Below are 14,397 nucleotides of genomic sequence, written 5' to 3'. Positions count from 1 at the left end.
AATGGGAGCATATTCTCCTGGCGAAGGAGATGCGCGTCTGCATCAAACTCTAACAGGAGGCTAATCATTTCGCATTGTCCCTGATACGAGGCCAAGCGTAGTTTGGAGTTGATCGCCTCGTGGATCATGGGGTAGGCCGGATGGTCTCGGGCGATGCTGTCGGCAGCCTCGAGAAGAATCCTAGCCACTGATTGATGGCCACGCATCACCGCATCTTCCAACGCGCATCCCCACTCCCAGTTCTCCGTCGATTGGGTGGTCACATTCCCAGCGCCGGACGCGAGAAGCCGGCGAAGGACCAGTTCCTGGTTATAGGCCACCGCCCATTGGAGGGGCGTGTGGCCATCATCATCGGGCAGGGAGACGGGCACACCGGCCTCCAGTAAGACCGCGACGGTCTGCTCTTGCCCTGCTGCCGTGGCATCATGAATGGCAGCTCGGCCATTGATGAGCCTCCCGGGATCGGGGTCTCGACTCACGAGCTTCTGAACGCAGGCGACTCGGCCCTGTGCAGCCGCCCATATCAGGGGCGTGTGGCCATCGTTCCGAATCAGCGTAGGCGCCCGGACATACAGCTCCTGCGTCAGGAGCTCGTGGAAACGATGGGCTGTCTGGATGAGGGCACTGAGGTCGGAGGCGCTGAGATGCGACGCCACCTCCAGGATGATTTCGCCAGGTTGACGGACAAACCATGGGGTAGTAGACGATGCCATGGCAGTATGACGCGCGCGAAGGTGAAATAATGTCACATCCACCATCCGATAAAGAATACAGGACAGGGAGGGTGGATGAGGTGTGAATACGAGCTGGAGGGGGGTCCCCTCGGTGGTGGGTCTCATTCTAAGCCTGCCATTTGCTCACCAACCAGAGCTAGAATAATGATCGACATGTCGTTCCGACTGGGCAAGTCGATATCTCGTGATAGATTAGGTATAGAATTAGTTGATTTGGCTTTGCTGCCTCATCTGTGCTCACTCGGTCGACTCTCAGCAAATCACTCCCCCAGGCTCTTCAAGACCTGTTCTAACACCAGTTGCTCTGTAGATTTCCATACCTGCTCCATTGCCGTGAAACACAGACCACTACTTCTCCCCAGTCCAGGACGCCCCTTAACAACCCTGCAGGTAAAGCCTACCGGCAATGGATTGCGGAGAAACACGCGCCTCGTACGGACTATGACTTTTGATTATCACGATCCCCGGCTGTAAGATATCGACTCACACCCGGCGAGCAACTCTTCTACAATCCATTCCTACACTTCTCCGTCTGATTAAGGGTTTTCTTACTTCTACTCAGTGTCTTTTGCGTATCCTGACAAATCATTCAGCTCTACTGTCTTCAAACCTAGACTGATTTACTAGCCGACCCTAAATCTGGCCGCCACTACCGTGAGTTCCATATTATTATACTCACTGCAGCGCTCGCAGGCAGAGCCCAGCTATAGGGAGCGCAGGGCGTGACATATATCGTAAATTATACGTAATGTGACAAAGTTAAGAAACGCAAGAACTATCTGTAAGGAAACATTTAAGATCTTTTATTATCTGCTGAACTAGTTAACGGAATCACTTTTGATGTTGGGGATATATATCTCGAGGCTTGGTGGCTTCTACTGAATCTGCGACTATCTCCTTACCCATGAAGGGTCGCTACTATGTAATATCATACAAAATAGCCAGAAGATAGGGTTGCACAACAAGTAAAATAGGGAAACCATCATAGTGAGAATATATACCATCTGTATGAGAGTGACATAAAAAGATATAATGATGTGTTACTGATAACAGGAAACTACTGCAACTCAGACCTCCGTTGCCAATGCCTCGCGCCGCGATGTGGAAGCAGGATCATAGTAAGGAATTTCCCCGAGAGAAACGACGCGGTTTCCTTGGCGCTTTCCGCTAAAGTCACTAATATGTTGTTAGCAAATGCGACATGATCCGTTTATATGAGAATATTACTTCGTTGCGGTATGGAAGACGGAGCGGCTATGGTCAGTTGATTAGCACGATCTCGGAACCATTGCAGGGACATGAGAAACTCACTTGTCCCAAATAGCCAGATCATTGATCCCCCATTTGAAGCGGACCTGGAGGTCGTGGTTTTCGGCGATCAGTTGAAGGACTATGAGTAGTTAGGACACAATCCCTGCCCGAATGCCTTCTCAAATTGGTAACGAGACTAACAATATTGCTTGAGAATTTCGCTCTCGCGGTGAGTGACATCCTCAACATAACCGTGCTCGACTTGGTGCGCAGCGCCAAAGAGACTCTTCCAACCGGTGACTGGATTCGTGCGGACGAGCGGGCTTTATTTGTGTGAGTATCCTTTTTTCCGAGTAGCTAGGGGGGCAGGGTTTACATACTGGCTAGCGCTAAAGTCGAATCCAGTGTTTTCGGGGGCACCTCGGTCCCCTTCGATAAGATCGATACCATGTTCCTTTGCAATGTTTCCGAACGATGGCTATAATTTTTTACATCAGCATTCGGTCATTGTATGTAAGATAGTTCGTTCGTCGTACCTGATGATGAACAACCGTCAAGGTATCCGCGAGCCGTTGAATCGGCGGCGAAAGCCGGTCATAGACTTCATAACCAGAAGCCCAGAGCGTGTCTCCACCGGTCTGATCTTCGGGGGCATGGGTGATTTTCAAGATGGCGTAATCCGAGGGAACACGTTCGAAGGATATACTATAATACAACCATTCGTCATCTCGGCCTTCTGTGCTCTGACCTCTTCATGGGGTACGTACTCAGAATGCCACCCCCAGCTTGCAAGATGGCGAGTATTGTTCACGAACTTTTCGCCGTAGTACTTCCGGTTTGTCTCCGAGGAGATGACGGAGACTTCGTCGTCCAGTTTGCCGTTCTCGTTCACGGTGAGGTTTCGGTTGCTATTATTGATAGCGTGCCGATGCAGCTGGCTTCAGTTAGTTGATTTTTTCCCATGCTCCGTTCAAAAAGGGGTGTGGTCTACCTTGGAAGTAGCAGGCTTCCCGGTCAGCTCACCGAGCTTTTGACCCAGAATCTTTTGATCATCAGAGGTAAGAATCTGGTTGCGGAAGAAGACGACGCCACGGCGGGATACTACACCAACATATCGCATTAGCTCATATCCATACTCAACCAACCATCGTGGCATGTGTGTCAGACGCACCCAGGATGGCCAAATCACGAATCTTCCGATCATCGTTCAAAATATCGGCGAGCTGAAGATCAGAGAACTCTCGCCCAATGACAGGCGTCACGTCGAAGCTCTTGTATTCGTCCAGCGAGCCAGAGTATTTGAGGGGCTCACGAATGTAGCTTGGAGCAGCGGTTTTCTGGAAGTCTTCCTTGGGAGGTACGGCGGCGACGTCCAGGGTGGGTGAGGCGACTTCGATTGAGGGTGCCATTGTTGCCTAACTGGTGTTGTGTATCCTTGTGGAGAGGCTTGCTGTGATCAAGTATATAGAAATGGATCGATTTACCAACAAACTCCCTCTCCTGGGGAGAGTCATCAGTCTTTTTATACCCGTTCTCTTCTTCTCTAGATGATTGCACTCTACATTGCTCAATCACGTAGTTCTCGTTGTCACGCAGAAGCCTCAAGTCCAGCTGCATATCAGATCTGTATTAGATCTCCGTACATCCGATTATCCGAGAGGAAGAGATATACTTCCTATGGGTGCGACCCCTCAATGGCGACATATTGCAACATAATGGCTTCAACACCACGGCAACTGGCCAAGCTTTAGTGCACTCTATCAGCCAGTTTCATCATCTTAACTACGGATCATACAGGTTCACGTGATCATGAGATTCAATTCTCTGGGATTTAACGTTATTGAAGGTAAGTTTTGGTCCAATCATCGACGGATAGGAACGGCCTAGCTGCTAGAGACAGCAATTGGACTGTGGAGGTTGAATATCCCTTTACAATGACCTTCTCATTACATTGTTGAGGCCATGGTAAAATGCACACTCCTTGGTTTGAGGGCGTATAACACTCACCAACCCGCTTGGCAATGTATACCTAGGAGTTATAACAGTGACACAAGTTTGAAAGGTTTGCTAGTAAAGTCTAAGACCTTTTCCCATACAACTTCCTCATTGCGTAGGGCAGACTTACAGGTCCATGTGGTGGGTCCTGACACAGGTCCGCATACCCAGAACTGAATACAGTTGCCGCACAGGGCGCATATTACCTCATGCTCTGACTTCTCCACTCCGCCCACTTTCCTATTCAGGACTTTTAGTCCTAGTAATGCATACTCGTCATAGTCTTAATAAATAGAATTATAGAGGGCCCTAGGTGTTAAAAGTATAATTGTGGTACATTAGCTCCCGTTAAGGCTCCCCACTTCAAATAACTTCCTATTTAGGAATGTAATCCTAGTATCCCTGATCGAATAGCCGTGGTGGATTTGACTAGAAGTGTGCTGGAGAGACATAGGGCTTTCGAGTATAGCTGCCGCGCAGTTACTCGTGTCAAGATTCCCCCCCCCCCCCCTGCGGGGCAAGATCTTCTGGTAGGAAGAAGAGAAACAACCTGGGATAGGAAACTGAGAAACTAAGAGGTGCATTCAATGTGAGCTCATTGTCATAAGAAAACAACTCTGATTATCAGTCTACATACTCTACATAGGGATACATAAAAGTATCACGACCATGCCAAAAGTAGCTCATTTGGAGGAATCTCCAGTGTTGACGCTAGATCTTGGACAACAATCATACACCTGCTAGTGATATTAGCTCAGCAACTTATAAAATGCATGTAAAACCATCACTTATGCACCCAAATTGCTGTGCTTAAAGGTCTGCGGGCGCGCACGTGGACAGGGGTGTGGGGATGGGTGTCCAATTTTTAAAACGCCCCGGGTAGGGAAGACTCCTAGAACTGGGGCGTAATTCTAGAGGCAGTAAAGTAGACGGTTTCACAAAAGTCCGAGAGATTATAGAACATTTGGCGTGATCGATACAGACGGATTAACCAATAGGTAGAGAATTGACATGGCAGATGAGCTTATCAACAGTTATGGCCTCATTTAAGTGATGTTGACGCAATAGCCGAGCGATAATGTCAACGTATTTACCAACTGTGCCTAAGTTGAGCCTACAGGGTTAAAGCTATGTCGTGATTCAGATGCAATTAGTTTCTGTATTCATGATAGGGTGTTTATCTCTGTCTAGAACGCGTATATTGATACTCTGGTTAGGGTTCCTCATATTGTCCTTACTCAGCGTTCGGTCTAGTATGATTATAATAAGAATAAAGATAACTATAATAGCTTAAAGGTTATATCGGCCTATTATTTAAGAGGCAAGCTAAACATTAAGTTTAGAATCAATTACTGTTTTTTTAAATTTAACAGAGATATTTAAGAATACATGAAGCTATTGATAATATAGCATCACTAGTTTTTCTCAGTATACATCGGTTTTTTTCTATCGAAAATATAAATTCAGGGGCATCTATCCTTCCAATATCAATGTTTTCTGTTAACACCCGTCTTATTATCCATTCTATCTGGGAGAAAGTGCCCTGTAAATATCAGAGTCAAAGTTATAACTTATAAGTCAACAACTATGACAAACTCTATTGGATAAGCTCCATTTCTCGGAATCGGCGTCGGTAATACCGGATTAGGAAATTATTCAGCAAATCAGAATGGAGTATGCTTAGAACTAGTACAGAAGAGGAAATTTATCAACCAATAAGAAGCTTCACATATGATCCTCTGCCGGCAGAGGATCATCTATAGAAAGAAATACTTTACTATATCTACTTGATTCAGTTGGAGGTGTTAGCTATATTTTACTTGGTAGCACAGATGAAACAGGACCTGTGTTTCTTTTGCTGAACTTAACTGAGCTACTACTTGCTTTCTCAATTTCTCCGTCGAAGCTTCAAACCGATATAACTCAAGATAGGAATTGAGGAAAGAGGAATGTCTAAGGCACCGGGCATGGACAACTCACAAGAGGACAGCCAATACGCCACAGACAACATGGTTTTTCATCGTCTGAATGAAGAAGTGGACTCGGAGAGTGCAAAGTATCCCTCGGGTTTAAAAATAGCCCTAGTCTTTTGGGCTTTGTGCTTGACGGTATTCTTGGTGGCGCTGGTTCGTACTACACACTCGCTTCCCAGCAACGAATCAATCACCTTTCGAAGGACAGGAGATGGGTGACTAACAGTATGGTTCTAATTAGGATCAAACGATTATTGCTACTGCAATCCCAACTATTACCTCCCAATTCCACAGCGTCGAAGACATCGGATGGTACGGTAGCGTCTTTCTCCTCACGAACTGCAGTTTCCAGCTGTTCTTTGGCAAGCTCTATACCTTGTTTCCACTGAAATGGACCTTTGTGAGCGCTGTATTGGTCTTTGAGGCAGGCTCCGCGATTTGTGGCGCGAGCCCTAACTCCGCCGCCCTCATCATAGGGCGAGCCATTGCTGGGGTTGGAGGCGCTGGTATTTTCTCAGGCGCTCTGATTATCATCGCCAAATCAGTGCCCTTGTCGAAGCGACCAGCTTTTACGGGAATAATCGGCGCAGTATGGGGTATAGCCAGTGTGATTGGTCCCTTGTTAGGGGGGGCTTTTACAAGTCAGTTCCCATCGCCTTTCACCATTCGTCCAATTTGGTGCTAACGTCTAGGCTCCAATCCCAGCTCATGTATCTTGGCGCTGGTGCTTCTACAGTATGTCACAGGTATTCTCTGATATTCTCACCTGGGCTTGAAACTGATCTGAGCCTAGTCAATCTGCCAATTGGTGCTATAGCCATCCCTTGCATTGTTCTTTTCCTCTCGCAAAAGCCAGAAGCCAGGCTGAAGCCGAAAGGCTGGGCGACCTTAAGCCAATTTGATCCCGTCGGCACGATCTGTTTCGTGGCTTCCATTATTTGTCTTCTGATTGCACTCCAATGGGGAGGAACCCAATATTCATGGAGAGATGGTCGTATAATTGCGCTACTGACGGTGTTCGGAGCGCTGATGATCATTTGGGTAATCACGCAATGGCGAGGCGGCGACAATGCGACAGTCCCCCTTCGTGTGCTGCGGCAGCGCACCGTTGCCTGTTCGACATTTTATATTTTCTTTGCTAGTGCGTCCTTTGTTTTACTCATATACTATTTGCCAATCTGGTATGTCCGGAATTCCCCTCAAAGCTCCCCCGAACTATTGACTGTATTGGCTCTCTTGATACTGAACATTGAGGACAGGTTCCAGGCAATCAAAGGTGATTCTCCCGATCAGTCCGGTATCCATAACCTGCCTACCGTTCTGAGCGTCGGTAAGTATAGCGATCCAAGCAAATCCTGACCAACTGGTAGACAGTACAAACTGATACGAAGTAGTGATATTTGCAATCGTGAGTGGTTTGGGCGTCTCGATTATGGGATATTACAGCCCATTCATGATTGCGGGTTCAATGATAATGGCAATTGGCGCTGGTTTATTTCTCACCTTTAAAGTCAACATACCGACATCGATGTGGTATGTAACTGCGAATTGACAACCGCAAGCTCTTCAGCTGAATGTATCTAGGTTTGGTTTCCAAGTCATCTTCGGTGCAGGTGCTGGTATTGGAATGGAGCTTGCGAATATTGCTGTTCAGACAGTGCTTCCCGAGAAGGATGTCTCCGTCGGAACATCGTTGGTGGTCTTTGCTCGCTCACTTGGAGGTGCCATCTTCGTCTCCGTGGGCCAGAATATTTTCGGAAACCACATTGTCACTGGAATGCGCGTGCAAGTTCCTCAGCTAGACCCTTCTATTGTCCTTCAGTCCGGAGCGACCGATCTTCGCCGCACAGTGACGCAAGCTGTCTCGGGCCCGGCCGACACGATAGTTACTCAGGTCTTGGAGATCTACAACAACGCAGTCGTCCAAACCTTTGTAGTCGCTTTGGCTTTAGCCTGTGTCGCCATTCTTGGTGCCCTGGGCGTTGAATGGCGATCCGTGAAGGACAAACCCAAAGAACCAAAGTCGGAGGAAAGTCCTGGACGCGTAACCCATCCTTGACATCAATTCATGCAAGTGGGCTGAAGCAAATCCGCCAGAAGCAGTAGCAACGGGGTTGATGGCGTTAATAGTATCGATAGAATGCGAATACATGTACATTATAACTAGGACCCTATCGTCACATAGAAATTTAGGAAATAGCCATGACTGAAATGATGATACACGACTCTCATGATGAATGGTCATTCTGATGGAGCATGTCGACGTTGAAGAATTCCCAAAACCAAGAGTCAGATGCTAGTTCATGCTGATATGGCTCAAACTCTGGACCCTCATTGTGTACATTCGGATCATCGGAAGCTTTGGTAGGCTGGGTAAGCGCGTCCGATTGTCCAAGGCCGTCCATTGGCTCAAGATGGGTTATTATTGGCGTCTGCGTATGGGTCGAAGGGACACAAACGGTTGCCCTCGGTGTTTGTGCTGCAGGGCTCAATGGCCCATCACCGGTCCGAAATGACAGACCTTCCGTCATTTCAGTTTCGTCTGATCGGGGCAAGGTCTTGGTTTGGTAACTGTGCCACCACTGCATCAGCTGAGGCATGAATAGGAATGCCCTGCTTAGAGCACTGCGGTCATCTTCCGCAATGAGCCTCTTTGAAACACGCACGAGGTGTTCAAGGTACATTTCTATTCGTAATTCATCAGAAGTGACACATTCGCTTATTGCCCGCCCTGATAATGTGATTGCCCTTTGTACTTTCAACAGAAGTATCATCGCATATATCACGCGACCACCATAGATATGCGGCGGTAACGCCATCATGTCAGACGTCGATAACCTTAAGAAACAATCAAGCAGTCCTTGCGCCGCCCGTATGATGGTGCGAAGCATAAAAAGGAAGGATGGGTCGAAATCGTGCGTGTCGATGAAATTGCACGTCTCCAAGGACTTCACACTAAAAGGGGCCTTGAACTCAACAATGTTGTCGTTGACGTGTAAGATAGGCTCATGTAAATACAGTAAGCTGGCAAAGCTACCAAATTCGACCAGAGCTGAATTCCGCCATTGTCAGTTTTTGCACCTCATGCCACCAGGGACGCAGTTTCAAGGACGACACTCACATTTGTCAAGAGAGGATATTTGGTTGAGAGGCAGGCTTTCGATTTGAGACTTGTGCTTTTGGACTTCGATGGATATTTTCGAGTCAGATAAGCATACGGAAGAGACTGGATCACTCAGGAATAGCTCTTTATGAATTGCGTGGCAAATAGACTCCGTTGTTACAATTGTGCATAAAAGCTCATCCGTAGGGGATACTTTGGCCCGTCGCAAATCGGCCACATAGTCATCATACTGCGGACTCCAGGCGAGAGAATTGGGCCGTCTCAATATTAAAGATAGACTAAAATATAATCAGCTTTCAGTTTCGCTGAAAGAAGCAAATTACGCAAGAACTGCACCTTGCAGATAAAAGAAGACAACCGAGCCAAGCACGCTGTGCTTCCACCCGATCCCACAACTCCTCGGCTGTGCCAGCTGGCTTTGATGCCTCCAAAGTATCCAACCCAAGATCTATGGCCATAGTTGTGGCAATAGAAGCTAGCTGGCTGAGGTTCATTTGCTTATAATCATCTGGTGCTCTGTACCAAAAAGCCGCGACCTGAAGAGCTTGAACAAGCTCAAGAGATTTTTCACCACGAACAATAGCTCGGTTTGCCAGATAAAACTTGGCTTTAACTGTCAAGTCTCTCTGCTGGGCGGCGCTGCAGTATCCAGCAGAAGCGATGCTAATTATTGACAGGAAGAGCAATGGTTTGGTCTCTCGCACAAGCGCAGCCGTTGTGCCAGTTGGAAACATAACAACTGGGCATTTCGGAGCGAAATTATCTACGTACTCATGAAAGATCTGCTCAGCTATTTCTGGGCTGAGGATAGAGTTCATCATGCGCCCAAATTGCTCGCTTCGACTGCAAGATAATGGGTGAGACGCTATTACAACTCATCAGCAGTTCTAGGATATGGCCAACGGGGAAAACAAGGGAATGCGGTTCATGAAACTTACACCATGTGGCGTTGGTGGGTTCTCCTTGAAAAGTCGCAGGTGCGTCCATGTCTAAGTCGTCATCAAGCTCATGTCTCTCTCCTGCTCCTTGACGATCAAAGAAAGCTGTTCCACTATGAGGTTGTTGCGCATGCAGTTTAGGACTGGAGGAGCGTGATGCTGCCCGGGTCGTAGGATTTTCCACGGAAGCTATTTGCGATGGTGGATACAGAATACATTCCTTATTCCGCCGCAAACATCGGAGGCATCCTCCCTTATCTCCCGTAGTAAGCCTTTCGCAGCGCGACTTGGAGCTTCTACATTCAATACAGGCAGTTCTCCGTCGCAGATTGGAGGTTGCTCTAATCTCCACGTCAGTCACACCACACGCCCCAGATTATGGCCTCGTCAGGCTGACCGGTTCCCAACCTTTTGCTGCAACGAACCCTCGAATCATTTATACTAACAGACCGGCCGGGGTAACCAGCTGGTTCTAACCTGCACCTTCCATGGCTTGCCGGAGATGTAATGCACATACTCTCATCAGATACTGCCTGGGGGCCAATTCCTGGACGTGAATGATGCTGCACGTTGCCGTCTTGCCCCCTTGGCCGAGGTCGGGACACAGCAGCAGCGATAGGAACCGGGGCAGGGGGCCTGTTGGCAGCCTCTAACCGGAATCTGAGGAAAGCCATCCTGACCTCATCCGTTGTATAACAATCTGGGGTTGTATTGACCTCAAGTTCCCAGCGTGCAGATGATCTGATGTAAACTTAGAACTTTGCAGTGTTTGCATGCCTTCAGCCACAGCCTCGACAACCCCGTATTGTACCCTAACTTACCTACCGGTATCTTACAAACACTCCTTCTAGACGGGAAAGGCAGAAGGACCACCCCAGGCAAGTAGGCGGTGGGGGGCGGCAGCAGAACGGCGATAACCGCTTTGTTAATAAATGAAAATCACAAAGCGAGCCCGTAGTTACGTGTTACCTCAGGCAACAAGGCGCCCATTGCCCGAATCCATGGCTATCGCCCTATCACAGTAGGTTCCGAATTGCGTAGCAAATATAATCTCATTCATAATATGCTTAGGTTTCCTCATGCTGTCCTTGATGCTCGATCTAAAACTTCTATAGGAACAAGAATTACTAGATTCCTACCGGACTGTCAAATATGACATGCTCATGGTGGGTGTAAAAGTCACAATGGCCCATCAGTCAAGAGGCAAACCGGAAGTCAAGTCTAACCCACGTGGTCAGCTTCTGGGACTTGTAAAGAGAATTAGTCTACAACCCACCGTTTATTGGTCATAATTGAGTTTTCTCGCAGATACTGTTGCTTCTGTTCACTCGTAAGGGCATTCCATTTCTCGGCGTTTCGCCTGTTCAGATCAGCAGCTGGCCAAGGATCCTACTGATGAGTACAGTACGTACCTATTCCGCCAATCATAGTATAACTTTGCTCCTATGAAGAGGAAGAAGCTGACAACCGCCAGTGCGATCGTGACCTTATTTCCCTCTCGATAATACGGCGCATCATCGGTTCGATAGACCTATATATCCTAGCGTTAGCACCTGACAAACATACCCTAATCCACGGAAGAACGTACGTTAGCAGCGGCAATGCTACTGATTTGCACAGACATATTGTACAAAGCAGAAGCGACCGTTCTGGTCCGGACAGACCCTGCATTCCGCGAGGTTAATGCCACCACCACGGGGTGAATGCTGGGGCCTCCGACGGTGAGAGTTAGGATGGCAAATCGAGGCCAGGGCATGCTTTTCATCGGGAGCGTCTCGAGTGCGATCAGTAGGATCAAGTACCAAATTTCTACAGCGGCACCGCAGAGCAAACGCTGGTTGGTACGCTCTGCAAGCCAGGTGGTGGTGACCATCGTTATGATGCTGACGACAGCTGAAGGAATTACAAGTAAGTTGGTCTGGAAGGTGGAGAATCCCTGCTGACGCAGTTGCAACGTGAGGTAGTTGGTGGCCGGAGTAAAGGGAATCATCCAAATCAAACCAAGAGCGTAGATCGGCCACATGTGGTAATCCTTTAATGAGTACCAGAGGAGCTTGGGCGTAACAGCTTGGCGATTGTGCATGGTGCCTTTACTTGGATCGTCCCGAATGACACGATTCACCATAATCTTCTCTTCGCGCTCGTTGAACCATCCATCTCTCCCGCGCAGTCCGCCTTTGGTCTGGGTTGGGCCTGCGGGCATCCAAAATGCAGCAAGGATGCCGATAACGCCAGTGATGAGACCTTCATATGCGAAGAGGTACCTCCAGGCTCCGCCACCGTTGGAGTCCTTGATGTGGAGAAGACCAAAGGCGAGAAATGCGCCAATGATGCTGGTCAGCGTGTATGAGATCCAGAAGCAGGTAAGCCGCTTTGGAAGTTCGCTGGATTTGTAGAAGAATGACAAGAAGAGAATTGTATCGGGAATGAAACCACCTTCAAGTAGCCCAAGCAAGGCACGGAGACCTAGGTAAGCTGATTTGGTCTTCAAGAATGACTGACACGCGGCAACTAAGCTCCACGCCACCATCTGAATGGGAATCCAGCGATCGGGACCCAGTCGCTTTGAAATCAACTGCGAGGGCATTTCGGCAATCAGAAAGCAGACTAAGAAGATAGTTTGGCCAGTGTTGTAGTCATTGCTGGTCATTTTCAGGTCTTGCAACAAAGTATCCGACAACGCCTGGCCGATATTTCCTCGATCCAGTTGCAGTGCGAAGAAGGTAACACATGCGAATGTGCAGACACGCCAGTCAATCTATAGTTGTAAGCCAGGTCTGCAGATAGAAATAATGAATTGTCCCACCTTTCTGACAATTTTCCTCTCTTCCTCGTCGGTCCATTCAAAGTTAGGGTCCCAGCGATGTATGCCCTCATAGCTGTCGATTGGTCGATAGAAGCGATGGTCTTCTGTTTCGAAGGTGCTTTTACCCGGCTGAGGTTGGCTCGGGTTCTCCTGGCGCTCTCTGTCGGAATCGTATTTTATACTGGCCCCCGGAGAGTCCGTATCGACCTCGGTGGTTGAAACAGGCACCGTCTTTGGTTCTTCCCCAGCCATCTTTTGTTGAGTATGAAGAGTGGGTGACAAAATCCATGGCCGAGGTCTTTGGGCCAGACCAGATGCATTTATAACGATCTGCGCCTGATAACGACATATCGGCGTAGAGAATGTCGTGACTGCGCAGATGGATGAGATAATTCTTCGACGACATCGCCTAGCGCACTCACAACTCTCTCTAGAGCGGGGTTTTCAGAAGAATTTCGTAACAAACCTCAATTGCCTAAAGTCGTACCTACTATTAAAGGATGAATTTTGTATGGCCACTGGGCTGAATCAAGTTTGGTGGAAATTTAGCCAACTCACGGTAGACCAAGACTTGCATCACCCCGCGATTCTCACACGCAATCGTAGCGGGAAATGGCTCAATGTCCTCCCCTCGCTTCAGATGAAAACAACCTTGTAGAATCTAGAACGATGACAGTCCAGATGTCGCGACCGAGCTAAGTTAGGTTTACTTTTTTTAGGAGGATTTCGCAATCCGGCATTGTATTTGATCTGGTCGGCCTACCTTGAGAGTGCACTAACAGAGAATATATAGTATGGGAATAGGCAACCAGCACATGATAGTTGGACTTCAGCTTTTGAGTCAGTAAACATTTATACTGATTAGTACTTCTTCAATTAACTTGAACAGACAAGAAACAGGGGAAACCAAAGGGAAAAAAAAAAAAAAAAAAAGAGAGAATTCACTGCCTCCTAACTCTCCGGATGTCGGTCGGTAGAGCATCGGCTATCGGTGCTATGGCGACATCTAGGGCAACAATGGTGAAGGATAACACTTGTGTTGTACGGCTCTGGTAAGTATGGTCTCAAGCTCAGAGAGTTCATGGTGACGTATCGTGAGACATTGTTTAGGCTGGGCAGAACCCCTCTTCCCCCATAGCCCACTCTGCTCTGTCCCTCAGGTTATCTAAACTCCAAAGAAGTACATCATTGGCGTTTCTACCAACGGGCACTTGCCCAGGTGGATAGAAGTCTTGTCTGGAGAATGCGAGTGACTGGGGGGGCGCTCCGGGGGCGGGGACAGGGAATATATCCTTGAATAGAGAGAACTGGTTAGCTGCTTTCTAAACAATAACGGCAGCTAAGAGGATTTGTAGAAATCAGTTAATCCTTACAAGATGAGTGGGGGTGGCTGAACCCCGCCGATGTAACTCTAGGAAGCCTGAGATCCGATTCCCTGTTCGTATATTCCACTTAACTAGTAGTACCGCATTGACATGGGGAGCGCCCCCCAACATCCAGACCAGCTTATCGGCAACGAGCTTAGGCCATGACTCTGAATATCCTACCTCCACAGCAATCATTGGCATAGCTACCC

At 48.1% G+C, this 14,397-nt stretch overlaps 4 protein-coding genes across 4 annotated transcripts; 1 reads left to right on the top strand and 3 right to left on the bottom strand.

Moving 5' to 3' along the window:
• Positions 1 to 1,801: 1,801 nt before the first annotated feature.
• On the bottom strand, positions 1,802 to 3,394 carry BDV38DRAFT_279829 (TauD/TfdA dioxygenase family protein; the record flags this gene model as incomplete). Its single annotated transcript, XM_032059126.1, has 9 exons — positions 1,802 to 1,910; positions 1,962 to 1,988; positions 2,046 to 2,124; positions 2,187 to 2,308; positions 2,366 to 2,463; positions 2,522 to 2,690; positions 2,753 to 2,919; positions 2,977 to 3,086; positions 3,157 to 3,394. 9 exons carry the CDS (start codon positions 3,392 to 3,394, stop codon positions 1,802 to 1,804), a joined length of 1,119 nt encoding a protein of 372 aa, XP_031916918.1.
• A 2,553-nt stretch (positions 3,395 to 5,947) lies between these two features.
• BDV38DRAFT_289916 (MDR family MFS transporter) lies at positions 5,948 to 8,012 on the top strand (the record flags this gene model as incomplete). Its single annotated transcript, XM_032061362.1, has 7 exons — positions 5,948 to 6,106; positions 6,195 to 6,594; positions 6,659 to 6,688; positions 6,747 to 7,134; positions 7,213 to 7,283; positions 7,348 to 7,486; positions 7,538 to 8,012. 7 exons carry the CDS (start codon positions 5,948 to 5,950, stop codon positions 8,010 to 8,012), a joined length of 1,662 nt encoding a protein of 553 aa, XP_031916917.1.
• Positions 8,013 to 8,181: 169 nt separating this feature from the next.
• On the bottom strand, positions 8,182 to 10,689 carry BDV38DRAFT_279827 (fungal specific transcription factor domain-containing protein; the record flags this gene model as incomplete). The annotated part of the gene is made up of 6 exons (XM_032059125.1): positions 8,182 to 9,005; positions 9,075 to 9,355; positions 9,414 to 9,942; positions 10,016 to 10,268; positions 10,325 to 10,356; positions 10,533 to 10,689. 6 exons carry the CDS (start codon positions 10,687 to 10,689, stop codon positions 8,182 to 8,184), a joined length of 2,076 nt encoding a protein of 691 aa, XP_031916916.1.
• Positions 10,690 to 11,211: 522 nt separating this feature from the next.
• On the bottom strand, positions 11,212 to 13,073 carry BDV38DRAFT_268962 (major facilitator superfamily domain-containing protein; the record flags this gene model as incomplete). The annotated part of the gene is made up of 5 exons (XM_032056877.1): positions 11,212 to 11,236; positions 11,292 to 11,375; positions 11,428 to 11,546; positions 11,604 to 12,773; positions 12,822 to 13,073. 5 exons carry the CDS (start codon positions 13,071 to 13,073, stop codon positions 11,212 to 11,214), a joined length of 1,650 nt encoding a protein of 549 aa, XP_031916915.1.
• Between the last annotated feature and the right edge of the window lie 1,324 nt (positions 13,074 to 14,397).

This window comes from Aspergillus pseudotamarii (genome assembly GCF_009193445.1).
Source record: "Aspergillus pseudotamarii strain CBS 117625 unplaced genomic scaffold BDV38scaffold_10, whole genome shotgun sequence".
In the NCBI taxonomy this organism is placed as follows: Eukaryota; Fungi; Ascomycota; class Eurotiomycetes; order Eurotiales; family Aspergillaceae; genus Aspergillus; species Aspergillus pseudotamarii.
Note: the sequence above shows the minus strand (reverse complement) of the source record. Positions and strands in the feature narration are given on the sequence as shown.